Consider the following 22,772-nt stretch of genomic DNA (forward strand, 5'->3'; position numbering starts at 1 on the left):
AAGTATATATAATTAAACACTTTGATTCATTTTCTTCTTGTATTTGTAATAGATTATTTACCATGTTTGCTATAAGTGATTGGAACCAACAAGATTATGCTTTACCATAAAAAAGATTATTAAGAGCTTTATGAATTTTCTATTTCACATTATGGTGTTTCCTAATCTTCTTCAAATAATTGGAGTGATGTGGATGCTAATGGAGCTCAGTGCAATTGAGTTAATACGCTTGTTTTGCATATAATCCCATCAACATCATTTTAATGTTTCTGTTTTGTTAAAAATTTATACAACCTCCCAAATTGAACCAAACTCATAGTAAACTCTAGTTTGACATGTTACATGCAATGTGTTCCAAAATTTTATTTTCTCAACCAGTAGATAACATGATCCTAATTGTTTCAGACTAAAAATCCTTCAGCAGTTTTCATCAAATTTTGTTACTTTTTGGCAGTCGGCATTTTCACAAATCTTGAACATAATGGGCATCTTTAGATTGTACAAAGACTAATATTCCCAAATAATTTGTCACCACAGGTCCACAACCTCCAATAATGAACTCTAAAAAGGAAAAAAATAAAATAAAAAGTTCTACACTTAAAGATACAGAGGATACATCTCTTTCGAGATGCACAAAATTGCATCAAGCACTCCTCCCAAAATCCAAATCATAAACATGAAACTAATTGCCTTCAAGTAGATTCTAGGGATCAAAACCTAAGTTTATGTTCTTAAAGCTTCATTTCAAAGTCTAATGGTCTGAACAGAAGGGAAAAAACAGCACAACCAGCCATCACATGCAAGGTTGTAAAGGTTAAACAAATTATCATCACGAAAACTCACAACTTTGTGGCTACCCCAAGTCAGAAAACAAGAACCCAAAATCGAGTATCTTGAAGGCACTACATCTCACTTCCCATGACAACAAAAATAGGTTTCTGTTTTAACTTTTTGCTGGTCACCCTTTAGCACTTATTGTAACTTAAAGGACAACTGCCACATTTCAAAAACTTCTTCTCAAGCTTCCCGTTAGAAACAAGAGGACGCATCAGTAATTTATGCTGAATCAACCCTTTTAACCTGCTTCTGAGCCAAATATCTTTCTCTCCTTTTTTTCTACAAAAGACAAATAGGAGAAAAACTTGATATATAGCAAGGTATAATAAGCAATTTGCTAAAGTAGAACCAAGTAAACAGATAATAAAAGAAAAAAAATTGTTTAGACAACGTACCCATTCATCTATAACAAGTCCTTCCCCTACAATAGGTGGGCCTTTATGTTCTGGAGGCTTTTTTCGTGCCTCAATAGCAGCCTCAGCCTCAGCCAATTGTCGATTAAGTTTATGCAGTGCCTTAATAGAAATGCACCACAAATAAAACGAACAAAACGACAATAAATAAATAAATAAATAGATGTCATAAATGAGTAGAGCAGAAAGGGGCAAACCATATTAATGCCAATTTAATCCTACTTACTGGACAAGGATGTTTGGGGTCAAGGAAAACAACTCGCAAAATCTTCTCAACTGCCACTTGATCCCTTTGCTCATCAAACTGTGTAAAATTGTCAAATAACAAAATTTGTTAACACTGATGTAAAAAGAATGATATATTCTCCACCATACACAACAAAGTTTACATTTTGAACAGAAATGAGAATTCTACAGTTCTTCCAGATATAATTTTGCAATGTGGCAATAAAATTACTTCCATAGCAGTAAGCATGTTTGAAGCTAACTTTCCACATCACTGGTTTTGAATCATTACTTATTTTCACTAATAAACTGCTAAAAACTGGTGAAGTTTTATTACATAAATATCACTTGAAAACTTCCTAACTAATGATTTAATAGAATAAAATTTGAACTTTAATCAATCATGTTTGGTAGAAGAGCAGAAGTAGATAATAGAGGAATTGTAAAATGATAGGGTAGAAGTTTGAAGTATCATTAGTGTTAGAATAATAGAGAGAGAAAATAATATGTATCGTATATATTCAATCAATCAATACAATATGAGAAGCATGTATATATAGGCCAAGAAATAACCTAAGTGTACAAGAAACCTAGGTGTATAAGAATACAAGAATCCTAATAGAAATAGATAACAGCTAACACCCACCCCTCAAGCTCAAGGTGGTAAGGCAGATATCAACTTGAGCTTGGTGAGGAGATTAGAGAAGCGTCTTGGAAGATGAGCTTTGGTGAAGAGGTCGGCGGCCTAATCAATAGAGGTAACAAAGAGAAGACGAACAGTGCCCCTAGTAACATGCTAGCTTATGAAGTGGCAATTTATCTCAATGTACTTGGTGCGATCATGGAAGACATCGTTATGTGCAATCTGAATAGCACTTTGGTTGTCACAATAAAGATTGGTGGCAGCAAAATGAGAAACTCCCATGTCAGAAAGAAGCCAAAGAAGCCACACAAGCTCCTGAGTAGTGTTAGCAAGAGCATGATACTCAGCCTTCGTACTAGAACGAGCAACAAGAGTTTGCTTCTTGCTACGCCAGGGAATGAGAGAGTTGCCCAAGAAGAAGCAGAACTCAGTAGTGGAACGACGGTTAGCAGTATCCCTTGCCCAATCGGCATTAGAAAAGGCATGGAGCTGTAGAGAAGACTGAGCAGAGTAGTGAAGACCATGAAACAGAGTGCCTTTGAGATGGCACAAAATACGAATTAGAGCATTACAGTGCGGAGAGTGGAGGACAACCATGAATTGACTGACAATGTGAATAGCATAAGCTATATCTGGACGAGTAATTCTGAGATAGACAAGACTGCCAACTAGTTGACAATATAAAGTGGCATCAGACAATAGGGAACCTTTAAGAGGTGTAAGACGAGTCTGAGGATCAATGGGAGTAGTGGCAGTCTTGCAATCGGTAAGGCCAGCATGAGCCAAGAGATACTTGGCCGGAGTAAGAAAGTAACCAGATGAATCTTAGGAAATTTCCAAGCCAAGGAAGTAGCTAAGTAAACCCAAATCTTTCATCTCAAACTGGCGACAGAGAAACCGTTGGAGACTAGAAATACCTGCGGGATCATCTCTAGTGATAATCATATCATCCACATAGAGGAGAAGGAGAATAGTTCCACGCTTCATCTTATGTATAAACACGGCAGAATCATGGGCATTGGAGGAAAAGCCAAAGTCACGAATGGTAGAGCTGAACTTGGCAAACCAGGCATGCAGAGCTTGTTTCAAACCATACAAGGCAAGACAAAGTTTGCAGACTTTGTTTGATGGAACAGAAGAACCAGGAGGAGGTTGCATATAAACCTCCTCAGTGAGATCACCATTGAGGAATGCATTCTTGACATCCATCTGATAAAGACTCCAGTGGTAAGCAATAACCACTACAAATAAGCTGCGAACGGAAGTAAGACGAGCAATAGAAGCAAATGTTTCTTCATAGTCAATTCCATACTCTTGAGTAAATCCTCGGGCGACAAGGCGAGCTTTGTAATGCTCAATGGTACGGTCAAAATGAGTTTTGAGCTTGTAAACCCATTTGCAACTAACAGTACTCTTGCTAGGAGAAAGATCAACCATATCCCAAGTATAAGTTTTATCGAAAGCCTGCAGTTCATCAATCATAGCTTGTTGCTAAAGAGGGTTAGAACAAGCTTCTTGATAGGAAGTAGGTTTATGAGAGGAAAGGCAGTGGAACCAACAATATAATCACGGAGAAGAACAGAAGGTTGCCTTACCTGTGTGGAATGACGCTCTGGTGGAGGAGGAACCTCAATAAGAGAAGGTGTAGGCCATTAGCAGACACAGGATCCTCTGGATGGACAATAGGCGTAGGCGGCTATGGAATCATGGAGTCAGAATTTGCATCAAAGTCATTAGAAAATAGGTCTATAAAGAGATTAATAAAGATCGGTGAGTGGGTGGACTGTGGTAGTTGAAATTTGGAAAGATTTGAGAACATTTTGTGTTTCCAGAAGACCATATGACGAGAAATACAAAGTTGCTTGGAGATAGAATCCCAACAACGATACCCTTTATGTTATATACCATATCCTAGAAAACAGCAAAGACGAGAGCGAGGCTCTAGTTTAGTGTGTTCATGAGACTGAAGTAGAACAAAACAAGCAGAACCAAAAACTTTAAGAGTGGTGTAGTCAAGAGGAGAACCACACAAGCACTCACATGGGGAAGTATTAGCTATAACAGGTGTAGGTACACGATTTATGGTGTGGATGGCAGTGAGGGCAGTTTCCCCCCAAAATTGTTTGAGACAAGAAGATGAGATGAGAATAGACCAAGTAGTGTCTAGAATATGACGGTGCTTCCTTTCGGCCTGTCCATTTTGTTGGGACGTGCCAGCATAAGATCGATGAGATAGTATACCATTAGCCCGAAGAAAATAAAGAAATTCAGAATCCAAGTACTCTTTAGCATTATCAAAACGAAAGATTTTAATAGTACGAGAAAGCTGAGTGCGGACCTTGACAGAGAAATCATAATAAATCAGTTTAAGTTCAGATCGATTTTTGAGAAGAAAAAACCTAGTATAACAAGAAAAATCATGAACAAAATATCTTGACCTTCCCATGGTCGGTGTGGGGGAAGGTCCCTAAATATCTGAATGCATAAGATCAAAAGGAACAGTAGACATAGAAGTACTATTATTAAAAGATAAAACATGTTGTTTAGTATTTTAACAAGACAAATAATCGACATCTTCAAGACGAATACAACCTAATTGACTATTAGAAACTAAAGTTTTCAAACGACTAAAAGAGACAATGCGAAAAGAAGACATGGCAGAATTTGATGCAGCAGAGGAAGCAATGGAAGCAACAGTAGATAATGTGTGGGGAGCAACAACAAATGATTTGTGGGGAATGCGAAGATGGGTAAGCTCGAACAAACGTCCATGCTTATGACCTATCCCAAGGATTTGCCTCATCTAAGGGTCCTGCACCAAACAACCATTAGCAAAAAATGTAATGGTTAAACCAAGTTTACATGACTGACCAACAAAGATAAGGTTCAATTGAAGAGCAAGAATGTGATAAGCATAAGAAAGAGACACAGTGGAAGCAAAAATTTGACCAACGTGACGAACAGTCATACGAGAACCATCAATAGTGTGTATGATGGGAACAGAAGATGATGGTGATATAGAAGAAAAAATAGTGGAGTTAGAAGTTATATGATTACAACATGCGGAATCGAAATACCATAGAGAATTACCTGAAGTCACTAAAAGAGCAATAGAGGGACGAGTACCGAATTTGGCAAGCACCTGTTGGATGATGGACTCAACATCATCCATAGAGAAGAAATCAGTAGTGGAATTAGTGGAGTGATGAGTAGAAGAACACTTAGAGGCAACAACAGCAGAGCAAGAACCTTGGCCAGATTTGAGAATACCCTTTCCTGCATGAAGTATTGGAGGGGGCTCGAGGACAATTGCGTTGGAGATGACCAGGAGCAATCTTGTGGCAAGTAAAGCATTCACAAACCTAGCACTGAACAAAATAATGAGTGACTGGCAGGCCATGGTTATGACAATACTAGCATGAGCTAGAGGGTTGTGAATATGAGGAACTCTGTGATGATGGTGTAGCAAGAACAGAATTCATATTCTGAGATTTCAGAGTCCCAAAACGAGTCTTCTCTGATAATAGTTCAGTAATGGCTTGCTCTAAAGTGGGCAAGGCAAAACGATGGAGCAATGAAGCACGCACGGGCTTAAAAGTGCTATGAAGAGCCATAAGGAACTGTAATAGGCGCTGATGATTCCGATAAGTAATAAACAGTTGTGCATCTCAGAATATGCCCATGTAGGCTCAGAAAGAGCTAGCTGGTCCCAAATAGACGACATCTGGGATAAGAATTCATTGATAAACTGACTGGGTGCTTAGCACATGTGATGAAGAGTCTGCAACAGTTGATATTGATGAACATAGCCAGTGGTCTGATAACGGTCCCTTAAGAAATCCTAAATTGCTTTGGCAAGGGAAGCAATTTGATCATCATCCTGGAATCGGTATTGAGGGAACTGATGTAGCTCGGAACCATGTGATAATTTGATAATTCTTACTTTTCTATTCGTCAAGACGGTCATCGAATGTAGAGTCAGTCTTATCCTCTTTCTAAGTGGGTTTGGGAAGAGCACTAATAATGATCCGCCAAAGTCGTTTCCCTTTGATGAAGATAGAGAGAGCTTGGGCCCAACTAACATAATTTGACCCATCATGGATAACAGAAACAGAGTGGATATGCTCGGTACGATCTATAATGCTCAAACAAGGCAAAAAAAGAAGAAGAAGGTGCTTTGGAGAGGCTAATTTTGCCAAAACAGAACACACCAGCAGATTTATGAGGCCGAAAACTGGTGGGATATGGTTCGAACAAGCCAAAAACACGACCAGAAAGGTGAAAAATTGGCTGGTCAAAGTTGTTTGACCAAGCAGGGGAACCAAAACTAGGGCTGACATCACAACAAAGGGGGTTGACGTCAGAAACGCGCAGCGCATGTTAGCAGAGGTCCACACGGCGCATGATAGCAAGAAGTTAGCAACGACGAACGGTTAACCAGGGCTGACATCAACGATGACGTTAGAACACGCGGCTGACCTTAACAGATGAGGCCGCGGAGCAAGATAGCGCAAGATAAGAGTAGCAGCGCGTAGAGGCACGTAGGAAATGGCACAACGCATGTCGGATTTTTTGGCAGTGCGTGTGGTGGCGCATGGAGACGATTCTGATGGTGTTGGCTTTGTCTTGAAGAGACAAAGAAGCTGGTATAGTCCAATCATCGAAATAGAGAAGGACGAGATATGCAAAAACCAACGTGAGAAGGAATCAATCTGCTAGACAGGAAAGAAAGAAAAAAAAATGTGATGAAGAAGAAGAGGAGGTTAGGAGAAACCCTAGGCTCTGATACTATGTTAGAATAATAGAGATAGAGATAGAGAGAGAGAGAGAGAGAGAGAGAGAGAATAATATGTATTGTATATATTCAATCAATCAATAACATATGAGAAGCCTGTATATATGGGCCAAGAAATCTAGGTGTACAAGAATACAAGAATTCTAATAGGAGTAAATAACAGCTAACAATTAGAAAAATGACAGGATTACTATCAGAAGTCATACAACAGCACATTCCAGGAGATCCCCAACTAATCTCTTATAAATGTAGCGCACCAACAACGGTAAATAGTAATTGAATGTATACGTAAACTTTGGCATTATATATTCTAGGCTTTTACCATTGCAAAATGCAATGGCCCTTAAATAACACTACCCAACATCGAAGCTTTGGAATTTTGAAATAACAAGATACCAACATTAAATCAAGATTGGTATAAATTTTTTCCTCATGGCATTGAGTGCTCTAAGCTTCTAACTTGACATAGAGTTTTAAGTAGAAATTCACATCTTATTCTCTTATTGAAGGGGCAAAATATAAATGGGGCTAATCCAAGTCTTGGGCCGGTCTAAACCATTAAGTCCAAACACAAATGGCCATCCAATATGGGCAGATACTTATGTGTGCTAAACCATTGAGCCCATCTCCACACGAATTATCTTTCCAAGTTCTCAAGCACTTAGGCCCAGCACATTAAGGAATAGGCCAGCTCAGGCACGATACTAAGTTGGGTAGAACTGATGGGCTGAACCCATCCACGGAACCGAAGCGGACTGAACCCACATAAGGTCATCTAGATGGGCTAGCCCATCTTTAAAATTAATTTCATAAAAGGCCGAACAGAGGTGTAATCGGAGCTGATTTGAGGGAACCGTGGGTAAGCGTGGAAGTAGTTAGTGCACACGTGTAGAGTGCTACCTCAGCTGGTCCCCCTTTCCTAGGATCATGAAAACAATTAACAGAAGGAATGTGATTTGTTATATACAAAGCTATTAATGAGCACATGACTCCATGGTTAACCACCTTGTGGTCCCCTACCTTGGCCAATGCTAAAGAGAACCTTGAGGCATCCAAATTCCATGAACCTATCTTGGAGAACAAGCAAAGTCTTCTGTATAAGCAACACTCTCTTCACATTGAAGATAACTAATCTTGAACTAACTCATCTCCTCTAATCACACATTGAACACTCTTTCTCTTCATCTCTCTACACCTAGGGAGAGTACTTCATTTTCTCCGATCACTCACTTCCACAAGGGTTTTTCGGCCAACCCAGCTGGACAACTATGACGGCGTCTTTGTTTTGTAGGTCCCTAGTTCCTAGATAGTCCATTTCAGTCTCAAAGCTCCAATCCACTTCACCTAGTGCGGGATTCGATACACACACCTATTATTGTGTGTTTTAACATGTTGTCAACTGGCCAATACTTTAAAAAAAAAGAAAAAAAAAAAGCTTTCAGGAGCTCATTTTCTTCTTTTAAATGACAACCTCACAGCGATAAAGAGTTTTAGAAAATGAAAATTATTGGCTGTCAAGAATAATTCAAGGTTTCAATTAATGTTTTCAAAAAATTTAATTAGATATTATTACAAGGATTTCACAAAAGAAACCAAAACTTTTCAACATAATTTTAATAGAACAATTATGACGTCAATTTTTCAACATAATTTTAATAGAACAATTATGACGTCAACTTGTCAACATAATTTTAATAGAACCAAAGGAAAAAACATATTTGCTATCAGTAAAGAATCATACACAGTAATTACAACCTTTGTAGACAAATTAGGTAATATTTTATCCAAAAGGCCAAGAAAGGTATGTGCATTTCCTATTTTCACCCTATATATGCTTGATGGAAAATCTGAATATAGTATGTGTGACATACAGATGCAGGGAAACATGTAGAAAGATAAAGCAGGTACCACGATTTTGAGTTGGTGAATTCGCGTGCGAATAGCTAACCTCACTTGATTGGGATACAAGGCTTAGTTGGGTTTTGGATTCACACACGAATGCCAGAAACAAAACTGTCGGTAAACGTTGATCAACCATGAATACCAAGAATAAAGGCATCAACAATGATTGATTCACATAGAATATACAAAATTCAAAAAAAGAGTAAATAATTCAAAATTTTGTTTATCATCACAAGCTACTGAGCCATAAAGTACCTTAAGTACTTTCTATCCTACAAGGTGGAGATCGGCGATGACTCATCCTAACCATTCTTTAAGGAATATATGAATATTGTGGAATGAGAAGTAAAACAAACCACATCAACGCTATATTTGTTGCTATTAATTGCCTTCAAACACATGTCATTGACAATATCACATGGGCACTTAAATCCACCATTGATATTGGTTAGCAGATTAAACTAATTCTACTTCAAATGTCTATAGGACTTCTTTTCATAATTTCTTTCTGTAATTGGTTGTTCATAAAAATTAGTGGTTAATTCCAATCCACAATCGGATCTGGAATAATTTTTTTTGTGAATGGCTACTCAACATCAACCTCAACCTCATCCTCATCCTCTAGAGGGTGCAGGTTTCGTCATTCATTTTGAGGTTAATTTACAGTGGTTAAGGTAGCGATTTGTTGTACCATGCCATCAAGTGCACCCTCCATCCATTGCAGTCGTCCCTCCTATCGAGAACAATGGAACTATGACCAAACAGTGATCCTCTTGGAGCCATGATCAAGACTCAAGTGCATGATCTAATATCAACTAATACAGTGAAGCGTGTAAAAAGATGGAATAGATAGCAAAATTTTAACTCTGCCAATTCATACACAAATGTTAGAAACAAAATACTTTTGTAAACCCATTGATTCGCCAAGAATGTCAAGAATAACGACATCAACAATATCAATAGAAAAAATACCCAAAGTTAGAGAAAGAGTAAATCATTCAAAATTTCACTAATCATCAGAAGCTATGAATCACAAGGCTAACATCATTATTAATAATATATGGGTCACAAGGCTAACATCATTATTAATAATAGCCTAAACGTAATTGTTAGAGAACAAGAGATTGATAACACCAAAAAACTAATAAGGAACCTAATAATTCTAGATCATTCTATAGCAAATCATAAGATTCCTAGTTGTATACTAATGCCAAAAATAATAAAATTAAAATATTAGAATTTGTTAAATCTTGGTTGCATCAACTACCCTAGCTACTCTAATTTTCAAGCACCTATACCAAGTAAATTGCCACATTACCCATTCATCTAAAGTGAATAGTCCTAACTTTCTGAACTTATGTTCTCAATGAGTAGTTCATTGATGTGCAATTTTGACTTGCCATTGCCAATAACACAAATTCAAGTTTGTGTACTAACAAAACCAAATCAAACCAATATGTTTAGTCCATGGTACATATTAGAATTTTCAAATTGGAGCATACTTTCACAAACAAGAGAAAAATGGAAAACTATTTTCCAAAATAAGTCATCTTGGTCACTGGCATTTGATTGAATATTCATTCCATTATCATGAATAAAAATCTCTAAATCCTGTAGTACCCTCTTTTTTTTTTAATTTTTTTATAGAAAATTTCAACATTTCTTCAAATGTGTGTCCTAAGTTAAAAGAGTATTAATGGGATAACAATTTACCAAATTTGACAACACAACAATAAAAACAAAAACAAGCCACCTTCGGCAATAACTCAAGTAGTGTTTCAGTATTTTAAAAATCCTAGCTGGCTTTGCCTAATTGGAGTGTTATTAAATTTTCGGGTAAGATGTGGGGATGCTGCTGTGCAACAAAATGGGCACATTTCGGGTCCCATTTTGATAATCTAAACCGTTCATGTTTTAGAATACATCGTAGAACATGCTTGCAAAAAATCAAGTTAATCGGATATCGTTTACCCATTCATACACTCACATTTGTATCTACAAAAATAAATAATAATTGTGATTTAAAGTATTAAAATGAATACAATATGAGTGGATGGATTGATAAACGATATCTGATTAACTTGATTTTTTGTAGGCATGCTCTACTTGCTGTATTCTAAAATGTATACGGTTTGGATTATCAAAATGGGCCCCGAAATAAGCCCATTTTGCCGCGCAGCAGCATCCCACTTCCTAAATTACTACCTCTTCAATGTTTAAAAAAAACAAAAAAAGGAGGAAAATTAAAAAAATTTAACACTCTTTTAGTCAAAATTCAAATCATAGGATTTGTTGCTAAATTAAAGACAATGTAGAATTTACCAGCACAACAGTTTAAGCCTGCATTTTGGTCTAGTGAGATTTATATTAAAAGTTGATTGTTGTGCATTTGCTTCAACTTGTACAATCTTAAATTTAGAACCAAGGACTTTGGACCATGTCCATTAGAGTTGTAAAGGGTTCCATTTATGCATTTTAAATTACCTCAATTCAAATATCCTAACTATGTCACTTTAAGTAGACAATTATCCAAGTAGAAATTGAAGGTATTCCTGCTATAGGCCCCAATGGAGATAATGTCAGACCACAATCTAGAACGCTTATAATGGGATCTCAGTGGAGGATGCCAACAATTTTTGTCAATTTTATACTTACTACAGATAGCCCTTCTCCAGAGTGCATTGGCTTGATTCCCAAATTTCCACCACCATTTGAGTAGTAAACAAGTATTCACATCTCTAATCCTTCTTATGCCCAGACCCCCTTGATTGACATTCTTTGTTACCTCCACCCATTTCACTAGATGAACTTTCCTCTTTAGATTATTGCCATCCACATAAACTTAGCCTCAATCTTCTCTATTTCTCTAGCAACACCTTCGGGCATCTTAAATAAAGAGAGGTAGTACACAGGAAGACTGGATATGACAGAATTGATCAAGGGTGTGAAGGTTGATTTATCTGATGGTAATCTGGTAGCCTGGTAATTTGGTATCTGATGGTTATCTGATGGTCTGCTTTGTTTTGATAATCTGGTATCCTGTTGCTTAGTCTTGGGAAAAAGCTGTTTTGTCTTGGTGATTTGGTGACTAATAAAATTATGTGAGGGTTAAACAATTCTGATCTGTTAGTCATGGTGACCTGTTCTAATGTTAGTCTTGGTGATTACCATGCTGTTTGCTAATGGTTGAAATCTACTGCTATGCTGACTGCTAATGGTTGGTTTGCTAATGGTTTGCTCTGTTGTGGCTGTAATTTGGTTGTTTATGCTTCTGGTTTTTTGTTTTTCTCTTTTTGTTGGTTTCTCACCAATTGGAGCTTTGAGCTTGAGCTAGCTCCAAACTCGTCTTTATTGATGTACTCTATCATACTTTGTATATTTCCATCAATAAAGACTTATTTTGCCAATCAAAAAAAAAAGAAAAGAAAAAAAGATCTATCTTCAACATTGCAAATCATTTGAACTTCGTAAACGTAAATCAGATTTTAGATTTATTTGTACTATTGATTCATACATACAATGGTGAATTCATGCTTAGGCCTTGTACATACTGCCCATTACACTATCAGAGCGGGACAAGCCCAAAGCCATTACATTAACTGCAAGGAGGGTGATTTGTCATAGTTTCAGCTTTATGGCGAACCCGTGTCAAATATATAGTGGATTTATGCGCTCTAGCCAAAACAAATCCCATTTCAATTAATACCTTCTCCATTACTATTTTCTCATACACAGGAATACCCCCAGGCATTCATGCTTTATTATACATATGCCAATCATAGTAAGGATTGTCGTCACTAATAGATCCATTATTTAGATAACTATAATTTTGTTAACTGAAAATAGAACTTTCTATTTCACTCAAAAAAGAACGACCCTTGTTAATCTCAAAAATATGATTTTCAATATCAACACAAGGATGAAGTAAGTGCAACAAGGGCTAGTCTCGCAATGACAAAGTCGGGGAAGGGCACTTCATTCCTCAATACGAAAAAACAAACACCCATTCATCTGTGCATTTATTTATGCTCTTGGGACAAGATATGAAAAACAATAGTAGTGGGTCATTTTTGCCTCAAAACTGATTGGGAATCAATAAGAAATTGAATAGACATTCAAGCATGGACTCAATTTGTCGGGGACAAAGCCATACCTACAATAATTAGCTAGCGAGAAGCCCCACATAGACCCTTCAAAACCGTTCAAATTATTTAATTTTCCTTTTTTCATTTAAAAAGTTTGACCCTCCTTTGATTTTTTTTGTTTTCTTAATTTGCATTTGGAGGACTTATATTTATTTTTAATGCGTCTGACAGCCAAAAATAATCTAGGCAGTCATTTCCTTCTTGGAGTTGGAATGGATAGGTTCAAGAGATGATAGAATTAAGGATACCCACCAGAGAAACTAATCCAATCCATGAGAATGTACTAAAAAATACAACAATTTCGCTATTTGCCAATCATCAAGAGAAGCCAATACAATGGGAATGCTAATCAATAAGAATGATGAAGTAGCAATTAATGCAAAAACAACCACTTGGAAAGTAATAGTTATCCTTTTAATCCTCCAAGCTACCAATCCCTCTATTAGCCAAAACATTTTAATACAAGTCAAAAGTGTTATCGGCGCCCAAAATAGCTGTTCTAATTCTAGTTCATGACAAGACAGTATAGGAACTATTGCTTAGGACTTTGTAAACAAGAAACCAACCCACCATGAAACCATTAAGTTCAACAGATTCCACGTACATGTCAACCAAATCATTCAAATCAATAGTAAATGTTTACCAAAAATGACTGCAAAATTTACCAGCTCTGGTATGTAATTCATATCTCCTTTCACTTTTAAGCTCATAAGTTTGAACTTAACCCTGCACCTTTGACCTATTTGTTTCCCATTGTTCTCCGGCTGCTCCACAAACTTGAATACTGTTATTAAGTATACAAATTTGGGTGAGGAGAAGAAATGTAAAGACTAAAGTATGTTTCTTTTGGCTGGATGTAAAAATTAGACACTAAGGCCTTGTTTGGCAAGTGGTGATTTTACCGAAAAAGTCAAAAATCACTAAAAAAACCAAAAAGACAACAACTTATACAAAAAAATCAAAGATTCTATTTTCTCTATACTTTTTGCACATCTTTTCATAAAAAATAAAAAGTTATCCCAAACATACTATTTTTTTTAACATCATATTTTAGTCAAAAAGTCAAAAAGTTACTACAAAAGCTTATTCCCAAACGAGGCCTAAATTATATCAATGGATGCAGAATCAGAAATTTTTTCAAGGAGAGAGAGAGAGAAAGAGAAGAAATGTAAAGGAAGTTCTGCCTCTGGTTATGCAGCTAGAATGTGCTTGTCATTAGTTATGCAGTTTAGTCTCCATGTTCTGGTGTTGGTTGGATTTGATGGAAGTTGATGTGTGCTCTACTTACTCTATAGGAATTCAGTTATTTTAACCATTGCTACTTATTGATCTGTAGAAAACTCCTCTGCTGTTTAGGTGGCTCTCAGAGTGTTTTGTTGCTAGTCTTGCTGATTCAGCTATCTGAAGTTTTTGTGATGCTAAGGTTTGGAGATGAAGGTTTGTTTGCTGCAATTTTGATGGTCAGCTGCAATTTAGATGGTCAGCTTGCAGGTTTAGCTTGGTTTTGTTTCAGATTTGGGTGCTGAATGGTGGGCAACCTGTTGGGGTGTGCAATCTGCTTTTTTTGGTGTATGCTGCTAGATTACTCTCATGGTGTGTATTCTGTTTCTGTTTCTTTGGTTTTCCTCTGTGTTGGATTCTCTCCAACTGGAGCTCCGAGCTTAATGTAGCTCCGAGCTCTTCTTTATTAATGTACTCTTTTTTATGATTTCATCAATAAAGATTTCTTCTTGCTGATCAAAAAAAAAAAGAAAAAAGAAAGATGATGTTACCAGTTGCAATAAGACTTTCACCAGGAGCAATAATACCTCCGGGAGGACACATGTAACAACTCTTCGGTGCATTTGTTTGAAACTGAAACAATAACAACCTGTTACCAGTTGGATGATTTGAATGACAACAAACTTATGGTGATTATTGAAAACAAAAGATTACAAACAGGTGGCATAACACTATATAATTTAAGGATTTATTTATAAACCCATAGTAACAAAAAATTTACAAACAAGGACAGATACGTAAGCACGTGGATATCATTTTCATTTAAAGACAAATAATTTGGAACAATTAAACTGTCTGGCTAACTGCTTAGGATGGCTAACCAAATGTATGAAAATCTCATATGGATGAGGGGTGTATAACTTAATTTGAATCAAAATTTAAGAAACTACACTACAAGAAATTGTAGTTTTAGTGACTACTTTTGGCGACACTATCAAAATTACGTAGCTAAAAGATTCTTTCTGCGACGCAAAAATCATTTTCATCGCTAAAAAGGTTAACATTAGCAACGCGATCAACAAGTCGTTGCTAAAAAATCAAATATAAATTAGGCGCCTAAAAAAAATTAGCATTCCAACATGAGGAAAGTTTTAGCAATGATCAATGAGTTTCAGCGACGAAACAGTCCTTTGCTATTAGTATAAGGGTTACGACGACGTCGATGGCACGTCGGCAAAGGTTGAAGTTTTTATCGACAAACATGCATTGGGTTGTTGTAGGTTTCTATCTATACAATATAAAGCATCAATGAGAAACGAACAGTGTTTTCGGACCTCGGGTGAGTGTTCTCATCGTGATAAAAAGTCTTATTTGCCCTTCTCGATCCTTTGGTGAGTGTTCTCATCGTGATAAAAAGTCTTATTTGCCCTTCTCGATCCTTTGGTGGGGTTAGTAATGGAAAATCACTAAAAGAAGAAATGGTTGCTATTCTGCCATCTGTTTCTTTTCCTTATCTTTCTATTTTCCTCTTCTCTCCCCTTAATTGAACTGCTTTGTTTCCTAAAAAAATTAAAAAAAATTAACTCTTTTGCTCTCTCTTCTCTGTCGATATATGGCTTCACCATGGGTTCACCACCGTCAACTTCTCAATAGGTTCACCGCCATTAACTTCGGCATCGGATATTGCTTAATGAGTTCAATAGGTTACCCAAAAATTTGAAATTTCAGGTTATATTGATTTTGTTCAGTTTGCATTCATGGGGTTTTGGCTGTTTCATAAATTTTGGTTCTAGTATTTCTTCTTGTACTTTTATAAATAGCTTATTATCAAGCTTTTCTATAGAATTTGTTGATTTATGTCTGATTTCTTTTTATTTATTTATTTTTTATTTTGTCTTTGTTTTCAGATCAGATTGATCCTACCTCAGATTCGTTAAGATGGATTTTTGCCTCTGTACACATTGTTGATGATTTTGTCAGGGTTGGTTTTCTTCTCTTATGTTTGTTTTTTTTTCCCTTTTTCAGTTGGTTGATTGAGTTTATTCACACATTGTTTTTGGTTCTTTGGGTAACATTAATAATTTATTGTGATTTTGATTTCTATTTTATGATAGAAAACTAGGGTTTTGATTTGAGGATTTTCATTGAAAAATCAGGAATTTTATTGAGGAGCTCAAAAATTAGGGTACTATTTTAGGTTGTGAATTTTTTTTCTTTTACTTTCTAAAATGTGAGTTGGGAAGACTATGAATCTAAGTTGGAGAAATTGAAACCTGATTGTCAAAATAATAGTCTCTCTATTTCGATCCATCTATATCATCACGTCTCATCGTGAAGTAATTATCAAGAATTGTTTTTTTGTTCTTTACACGTAATAATTCTTGATTTTTTGTTTCTCCATCACATATTTTTTATTCTTTTCTTTCTTTCTCTGATGTTATGGAGTTTTATTCTGCAGTCTGAGCTTATTATAGTTTATATGGTCTCAATTAATTTTGTTTTAAAAGAAAACTTGTGAGTTTTGGATTCTCTTCATCTATTAGGCCTAATGGTTTGGTATTAAAAGGGGTTTTGATTTCTCATGATTTAATTCTCATATTGGTTTTATAAGGTTTAATTCATCATTTTGGTTGATCATGTTTGCTATTGTTTGTATTTTGTATAATATTTTTTTTTTATTCCACTGCTTTTACTGGTTTATTTATTTCATAGGGATGTTTTTGAATTAGTTTCTATAAAAAGCTTATTATCATTCATGTGTGCATTTTCCTTTTTTATTATATGTTTTAATAATGTCAATAGTGCAGTGTAATAATGCCTCTGTTTAATGTATTATTATTATGACGATTGTTTTTCATCTCTATCTCTTCTTCCTCAGTTTTTTGGTGGGTCTTTTTTGTTTTCCTTGCTCACCTTCTCCATGTTTTCTTCTATTGTGTGTTTTCCAGCAAAGGCACAAGTTGAGTTGGGATTTTTTCTTCTTCTATGAATTAACGATTTATATTCTTCTATTTTCTTTTGGCTTTTCTTTAATTTCATTGTTTATTTTCTCTATGTTTTTCCTTTCTCCTATGTTTCCAGCAGTTCAATTGGAGTTAGAATCAATAAAGTTGATATCCTCTTCTACAGATGTTGGTTTTAATAATTTAATTTAATTTAATTTTTTTTTACCGATTTTTACGATTACTTTGAATACTATGTTTCTTTCACTCATATTTTCTTCTCATTTTCGTTTTATTTGACTGCTTACCTTTGTCTATCTTTTTTCCTTGTTTGATTTAAGTGGATCAGCCGGACTTCAGAACTTTATAGTTAATCTTTCTTCTACGGATGTTGACTTTCTGCGTTTGGAATTGAAACTTTGTCTCTTAAGGATTGAATACAAAGCAGTTTATCTTCTACAAGGGGTCTATCGAGGTTCGCTATTTTCATTTTATAGTACATTTTTTGGTTTATATTTTTTTGCTCATGATTTAGTTTGTTGGCTTATATTTTTTTGCTGATGAGTTGTTGTGTTACTATTGTACTTGATGTATTTACTTTTCTTTTTCTTTTTCCCTTTTGAAGGGTTGTGTGGTTATTGTGATTTGTCTTTTGGGTTTCCTCGTGGATTGGATTTCTTTCTGTTCAGGTAAGAAATTTTTTAGTTTTTGGTGAAGATATGTTTTAGATTAGGTAGATATCCCCAGGAGCATGGTAAGTCATGGATTTTTGGTGTGTTAACAATAACATATTCTAAAAATTAAATTAATTACTTATTGACCGACCAGACTTTTTATTATTATTTATTATTGTGATGACTTTGCTTGGTGCACTGTCTGGGTGATGATGAATAAAGAGACACGGAGGTTATCTAAGATTCCAGATGAAGTTTGAGGGGAAATAGGTCCATATTTTCTGGATTCACCTCTTGTTCTGGACTAGAACAACAGATAATTGCCAAAGCTTAATGAAAGCATAGCAGATTATATTCGTACTGGTTTAACTGTAAGTTAAAGACTATTTGATTGTAATGATTATTTACCTCTGTTATGCAACATATTACTGCTTTTTCTACTCAAACTTTGGTTTGTTTATATGATTTGTGCATTTGATTGTCACGATTAAACTTTTGTTTTCATTTTTCTTATCTATCAAGTGCATTTCTAATTAGGTTTAAAATCATATGTTCTGTTTTGTGTCTACATGTTAGGTGGTGAAAAAAGAAATGTGATGATTTATTTATTTTATTTTTTGCATTTGATTATTGAAATCAATTTTTGTTGTTATCTCTATCAAATCAGATTAGTTTTACAATTTCTTATTTTTATAGCCAGTTCAAATATTAAAAAAAAAAAATGATGTACAATCACTTTCTTGATCTCTTATTTTTATTTTAGTTTTCTTGTACAAAATGTCTTAAATTATTCTAACCACCACAACTAATCCCACTGTAACAATCCATCTTGATATTGTTACAGTCCTGTGATGCACAAGATTTAACAGGCAAATGCTGAGACTGTACTTGTGTCATGTGCTGCACTTGTTCTTTGAGTAGTGTAGTCGGCTGCAGCTTAGGCTTTGACTTAGGCTCTAATTTTGCTTGTGTTTAAGATCTCTTCAGATTTCTTGTGTGATTTTGCAATAGTTTACACCCAAGGTAAATTCTCTAAGCTTGTATGTTCCTCTTTTATTGCTTGGAACTATTATTCATTTATATTGCATGATTAGTGCTGAAACTGATTGCTGGGCCACTAGTATATGATTAGAATTTGGTTGATTTTGATTGATAGTTATGCTAGAATTCCCCAAAGAGGATCCTGATTGATGATATGTTGAGAAGAAAGTAGTTGGGAAATCTCTCAGTAGAGTACGTTAAGAGTCATTTTCGTTACATGGTTGGCTTTGGAATGTGCTCCAACGCCACTGTTATACTGATTCAAGATTTTAATACTATCATGAACAAGTAATTTTGGAATGGTGTTTGCTTCTAATCCTATGGTCACGATGGTTATACATCATGAACAATTCATGAAAACAACAGACTACATGTTAGAGATATTTGCAAAACCACTTAGAATTGAAACTCATAACTTCTTTATGTTTTGTATTTCAGATTGTCGTGAAGTAACACGTTATATTGAAATGGTTTGGTTGTTCAAAGAAGGAAAAAAAGTTACTAGAAGAAACATCTCTTGCCTCATTAACCTTAGAAATGCTAATTGCCATGGTTATTCGACAGTTATAGAAACATCTATAGGTTACACTAAGGCCAATGTAATAAATACATCGTTTTAATTGGGATTGACTTGATTTTATTTTTATTACTTGGTTTCTCTTGTAAGTATTACTGTGTATAGACTTAAATTTTGAATTGTAAGAACACATGTGATCTATTGTTGTCACTTATATAATTAGAGTTTTTTTAATATCAATGCATTGATGTATGCGGATGTAATTTATTACTATTGAACAATAAATATTTCTTATTGAAAAGTAATTTTTTATTTGTGATGGTGTAATTTTTGCTATCCCAAATAACAAATTATTTTTTTGAAAACAACTAAATTTTTTGCTGATGAAGCCTATTTGTTGCCAAAAGCCTACTTTTGCAAACTCATATTGAGTTGCCAAAAGTATTATTTTTGCCGATGCAAATTCGGGTCGGCAAAGTGTCACACAATAATCTTATTTGAGCCATTTTTGCCAACACAATGGTAAATTGGTGACAATAAATGAAGGCTTTTACCGACTAAATGTTTGTCGCTAAAGATGTTACTTTTGCTGACACAATGATATATTTGTCAGTAAAAGTCTTTCCCGACACACTTTTGCCAATGGCTTGCCAATAACAGTCATAACCGAACTTATAATCTGGGTAATAACATGAATGACAATAGCTAACACAAGCCAAATATTAACATCAAGCAACAAAAGAACATGAACAGCTAATGGACAAAGGCATAAATTCCATACCTTGAAAGCTACACAAGACTTGCTTGTGTTTTTTATCAAAATTGCGCTCTTGACCTGTTTACCAGGTTCATCTTGCCAAAAAAAAATAAAAGTCCAAAAAATAGTTAGTCATGTACATAACAATTTGCAAAGAAATCAGATATCTTTAGGGACATTTTTGAAAACTACTCTTCCTCATAAAAAAACATAAACCCCAGACAAAAATAATAGAAAAAAGATACTGAACAACACATTCCCAATCAATTTTCAAGAGTAAAACTGAAAAAAAAAAGACAAACAAAAACAAAAAACAACAACCCAGTGATCCACATTGATCAAAGCAACTAAAATTAATAAACAGATTAAAGAAAAACTAAACCAGTGGCATAAGAATTTAGTTAGTGTCTTGGGAATTAGGAAAAAAGCCCGCTTATTAGTTAGTTTTTTTTTTTTTTTTTTTTTAAAAAAAAGTGCAAAAAAATAGAAAAGTGATGTGATTCAAATAAGTCAATAAGTCGGCTTTTTCCTAGTTATCAAAATAGGCCTTAACCCAATTAGAAACTCTCAATTCTACCAAATGTCAACAACAATTTATCAAAAAAAATAAAAATAAAAAAATTCATACAATAGAAAGAAAAGCTCACATTCAAAATAACTAAGTATATGTATATATATCAAGATACATACATATATGTACAAATACAGCCAAAATTGGTTTGATCACCCAAATTATGAAACTGAAAACCCCAGGATAAAAAAATAAAATGTATACATAACAAAGCTCATGCATCTATAGAATATATATATACATATATATGGATATAGATTGTGTGTGAAGGAGTGTAGAACGTACAGGGAAAGTAGAGTTTGTTAGGTGGATCGAGACAGAGTCTGCGTCTAGCAGGAAGAAGAGACATCACCATAGACGAGATTTTGTTGGAGTATGAACCAACGCTGGTAGTTATCTGACCCACAACTTGGCTCTGCCGATAAACTCTATTCGAAGATGAAGAAGAAGACAAAGAAGAACCAGTACTGTTGGATTGCCAAAACGGCATGTTACAGAAATTCCAAACCTTCTCTTTCTCTTTCTTCTTCTTCTTCTTTTCATCTTCATTCAGGTCCATTTTCTGTTCGAATCAATCTGACCCCACTTCTCAGCCAGCAAAGAACGGTTTCAAATCATTTTTTAAATTATTTTTTGCAAATATATATCTATCTAAGTAAAAGAGGGTTTTTAACCCTAAGCTTTGTGGGAGTTTCAATCTCCCAATCTAAATTTTTTAATTTTTTAATTAAAAAAAAAAAAATCTTAGCATTTATTAACTTCTCTCAATCCCAAATCTTACCCTCATAATAACACTTTAATGCATTAAGAACAGGCATGAAAAAAATTCTTTAAAATCCAACACATACGAATTTCTTGAAAAGTCCTAACACATATGATTATTATACCTCATAATAACACTTTAATACATTAAGAACAAGTATAAAAAAAAAAAATTTGAAAAGTGCAACACATATGATTATTATCAAAATATTAAACTTTAATATAATATAATAAAAAAAATATTTAATTCCTTGAAAAGTCTAACACATATGATTATTATCAAAATATTAAACTTTAATATATTATAAAAAACAGAAAAAAAAAGAAGGCATTTTTAAAATAAAAAATAAAAAGACATTTAAAAATCGCAATTCACATATATAGATAATTGTAAACACAAACCTTGCATAGCACGGGTGATATGCTAGCATATATTAAAGAAAAAGAGGTTTCTAACCCCCAAGGCTTGTGGGTGTTTCAATATCCCAATCTAAATTTATTGATTTAAAAAAAAAAAAAAAAAAAACTTAGCATTTGTTAACTCCTTCCAACCCCCAACACTTCAATGCATTAAGAACAAGCCTAAAAAAAAATTCTTAAAAAGTCCAACACATCTATCTATCTATACTTCTATACTATATATTAAACAAAATGGGGGTTTTAACCCCAAGCCTTGTGGGAGCTCTAATCTCCCAATCTAAATTTCTTGATTTTTTTATTTTAAAAAAAAAATCTTAGCATTTATTAACTTCTCCCAACTCTCAAGTCTTACCCTCATAATAACACTTTAATGCATTAAGAACAAGTATAAAAAAAATTCCTTAAAAAGTCCAACATACCTATCTATCTATACTTCTATACTATATATTAAGCAAAAAAGAGTTTTTAACCCCAACCCTTGTGTGAGTTATAATCTCTCAATCTAAATTTTTTGATTTTTTGATTTTTTTTTTAAATATTAGTATTTATTAACTTCTCCCAACTCTTAAGTCTTACCCTCATAATAACACTTTAATGCATTAAGAACAAGCATAAAAAAAATTCTTTGAAATCCAACACATATGAATTCCTTGAAAAGTCTCAACACATATGATTATTATCCCTCATAATAACACTTTAATGTATTAAGAACAAACATAAAAAAAATTTATTGAAAAGTCCGACACATATGATTATTATCAAAGACTATGGGAGCTTCAATATCCCAATCTGAAATTTCTAAATTTTTTATTTAAAAAAAATTCAACATTTATTGATTTGGTCAAAATCCCCTGATCAGCATTTATTAATTTTTTTCTTTCCACCTGCATTTATTGATTTGGTCAAA

At 34.5% G+C, this 22,772-nt stretch overlaps 1 protein-coding gene and 1 long non-coding RNA gene across 2 annotated transcripts; one reads left to right on the forward strand and one right to left on the reverse strand.

Annotated features, from left to right (window-relative positions):
- Positions 1–13,580: 13,580 nt before the first annotated feature.
- On the reverse strand, positions 13,581–21,242 carry LOC114317772 (vesicle-associated protein 4-1). Its single transcript, XM_082881027.1, has 4 exons — positions 20,969–21,242; positions 20,137–20,207; positions 14,733–14,814; positions 13,581–13,744 (listed from the first exon to the last, which is right to left on the reverse strand). The coding sequence occupies exons 1-4, from the start codon at positions 21,240–21,242 to the stop codon at positions 13,581–13,583; spliced, it is 591 nt and encodes a 196-aa protein (XP_082737153.1).
- Positions 15,635–19,605, forward strand: LOC145795271 (uncharacterized). Its single transcript, XR_014335882.1, has 6 exons — positions 15,635–15,909; positions 16,089–16,162; positions 17,465–17,598; positions 17,749–17,812; positions 18,020–18,168; positions 19,277–19,605. It is a non-coding gene; the product is annotated as an uncharacterized LOC145795271 (long non-coding RNA).
- Positions 21,243–22,772: the final 1,530 nt, after the last annotated feature.

This window comes from Camellia sinensis, chromosome 7, assembly GCF_055761805.1.
Source record: "Camellia sinensis isolate YWXY chromosome 7, ASM5576180v1, whole genome shotgun sequence".
NCBI lineage: Eukaryota > Viridiplantae > Streptophyta > Magnoliopsida > Ericales > Theaceae > Camellia > Camellia sinensis.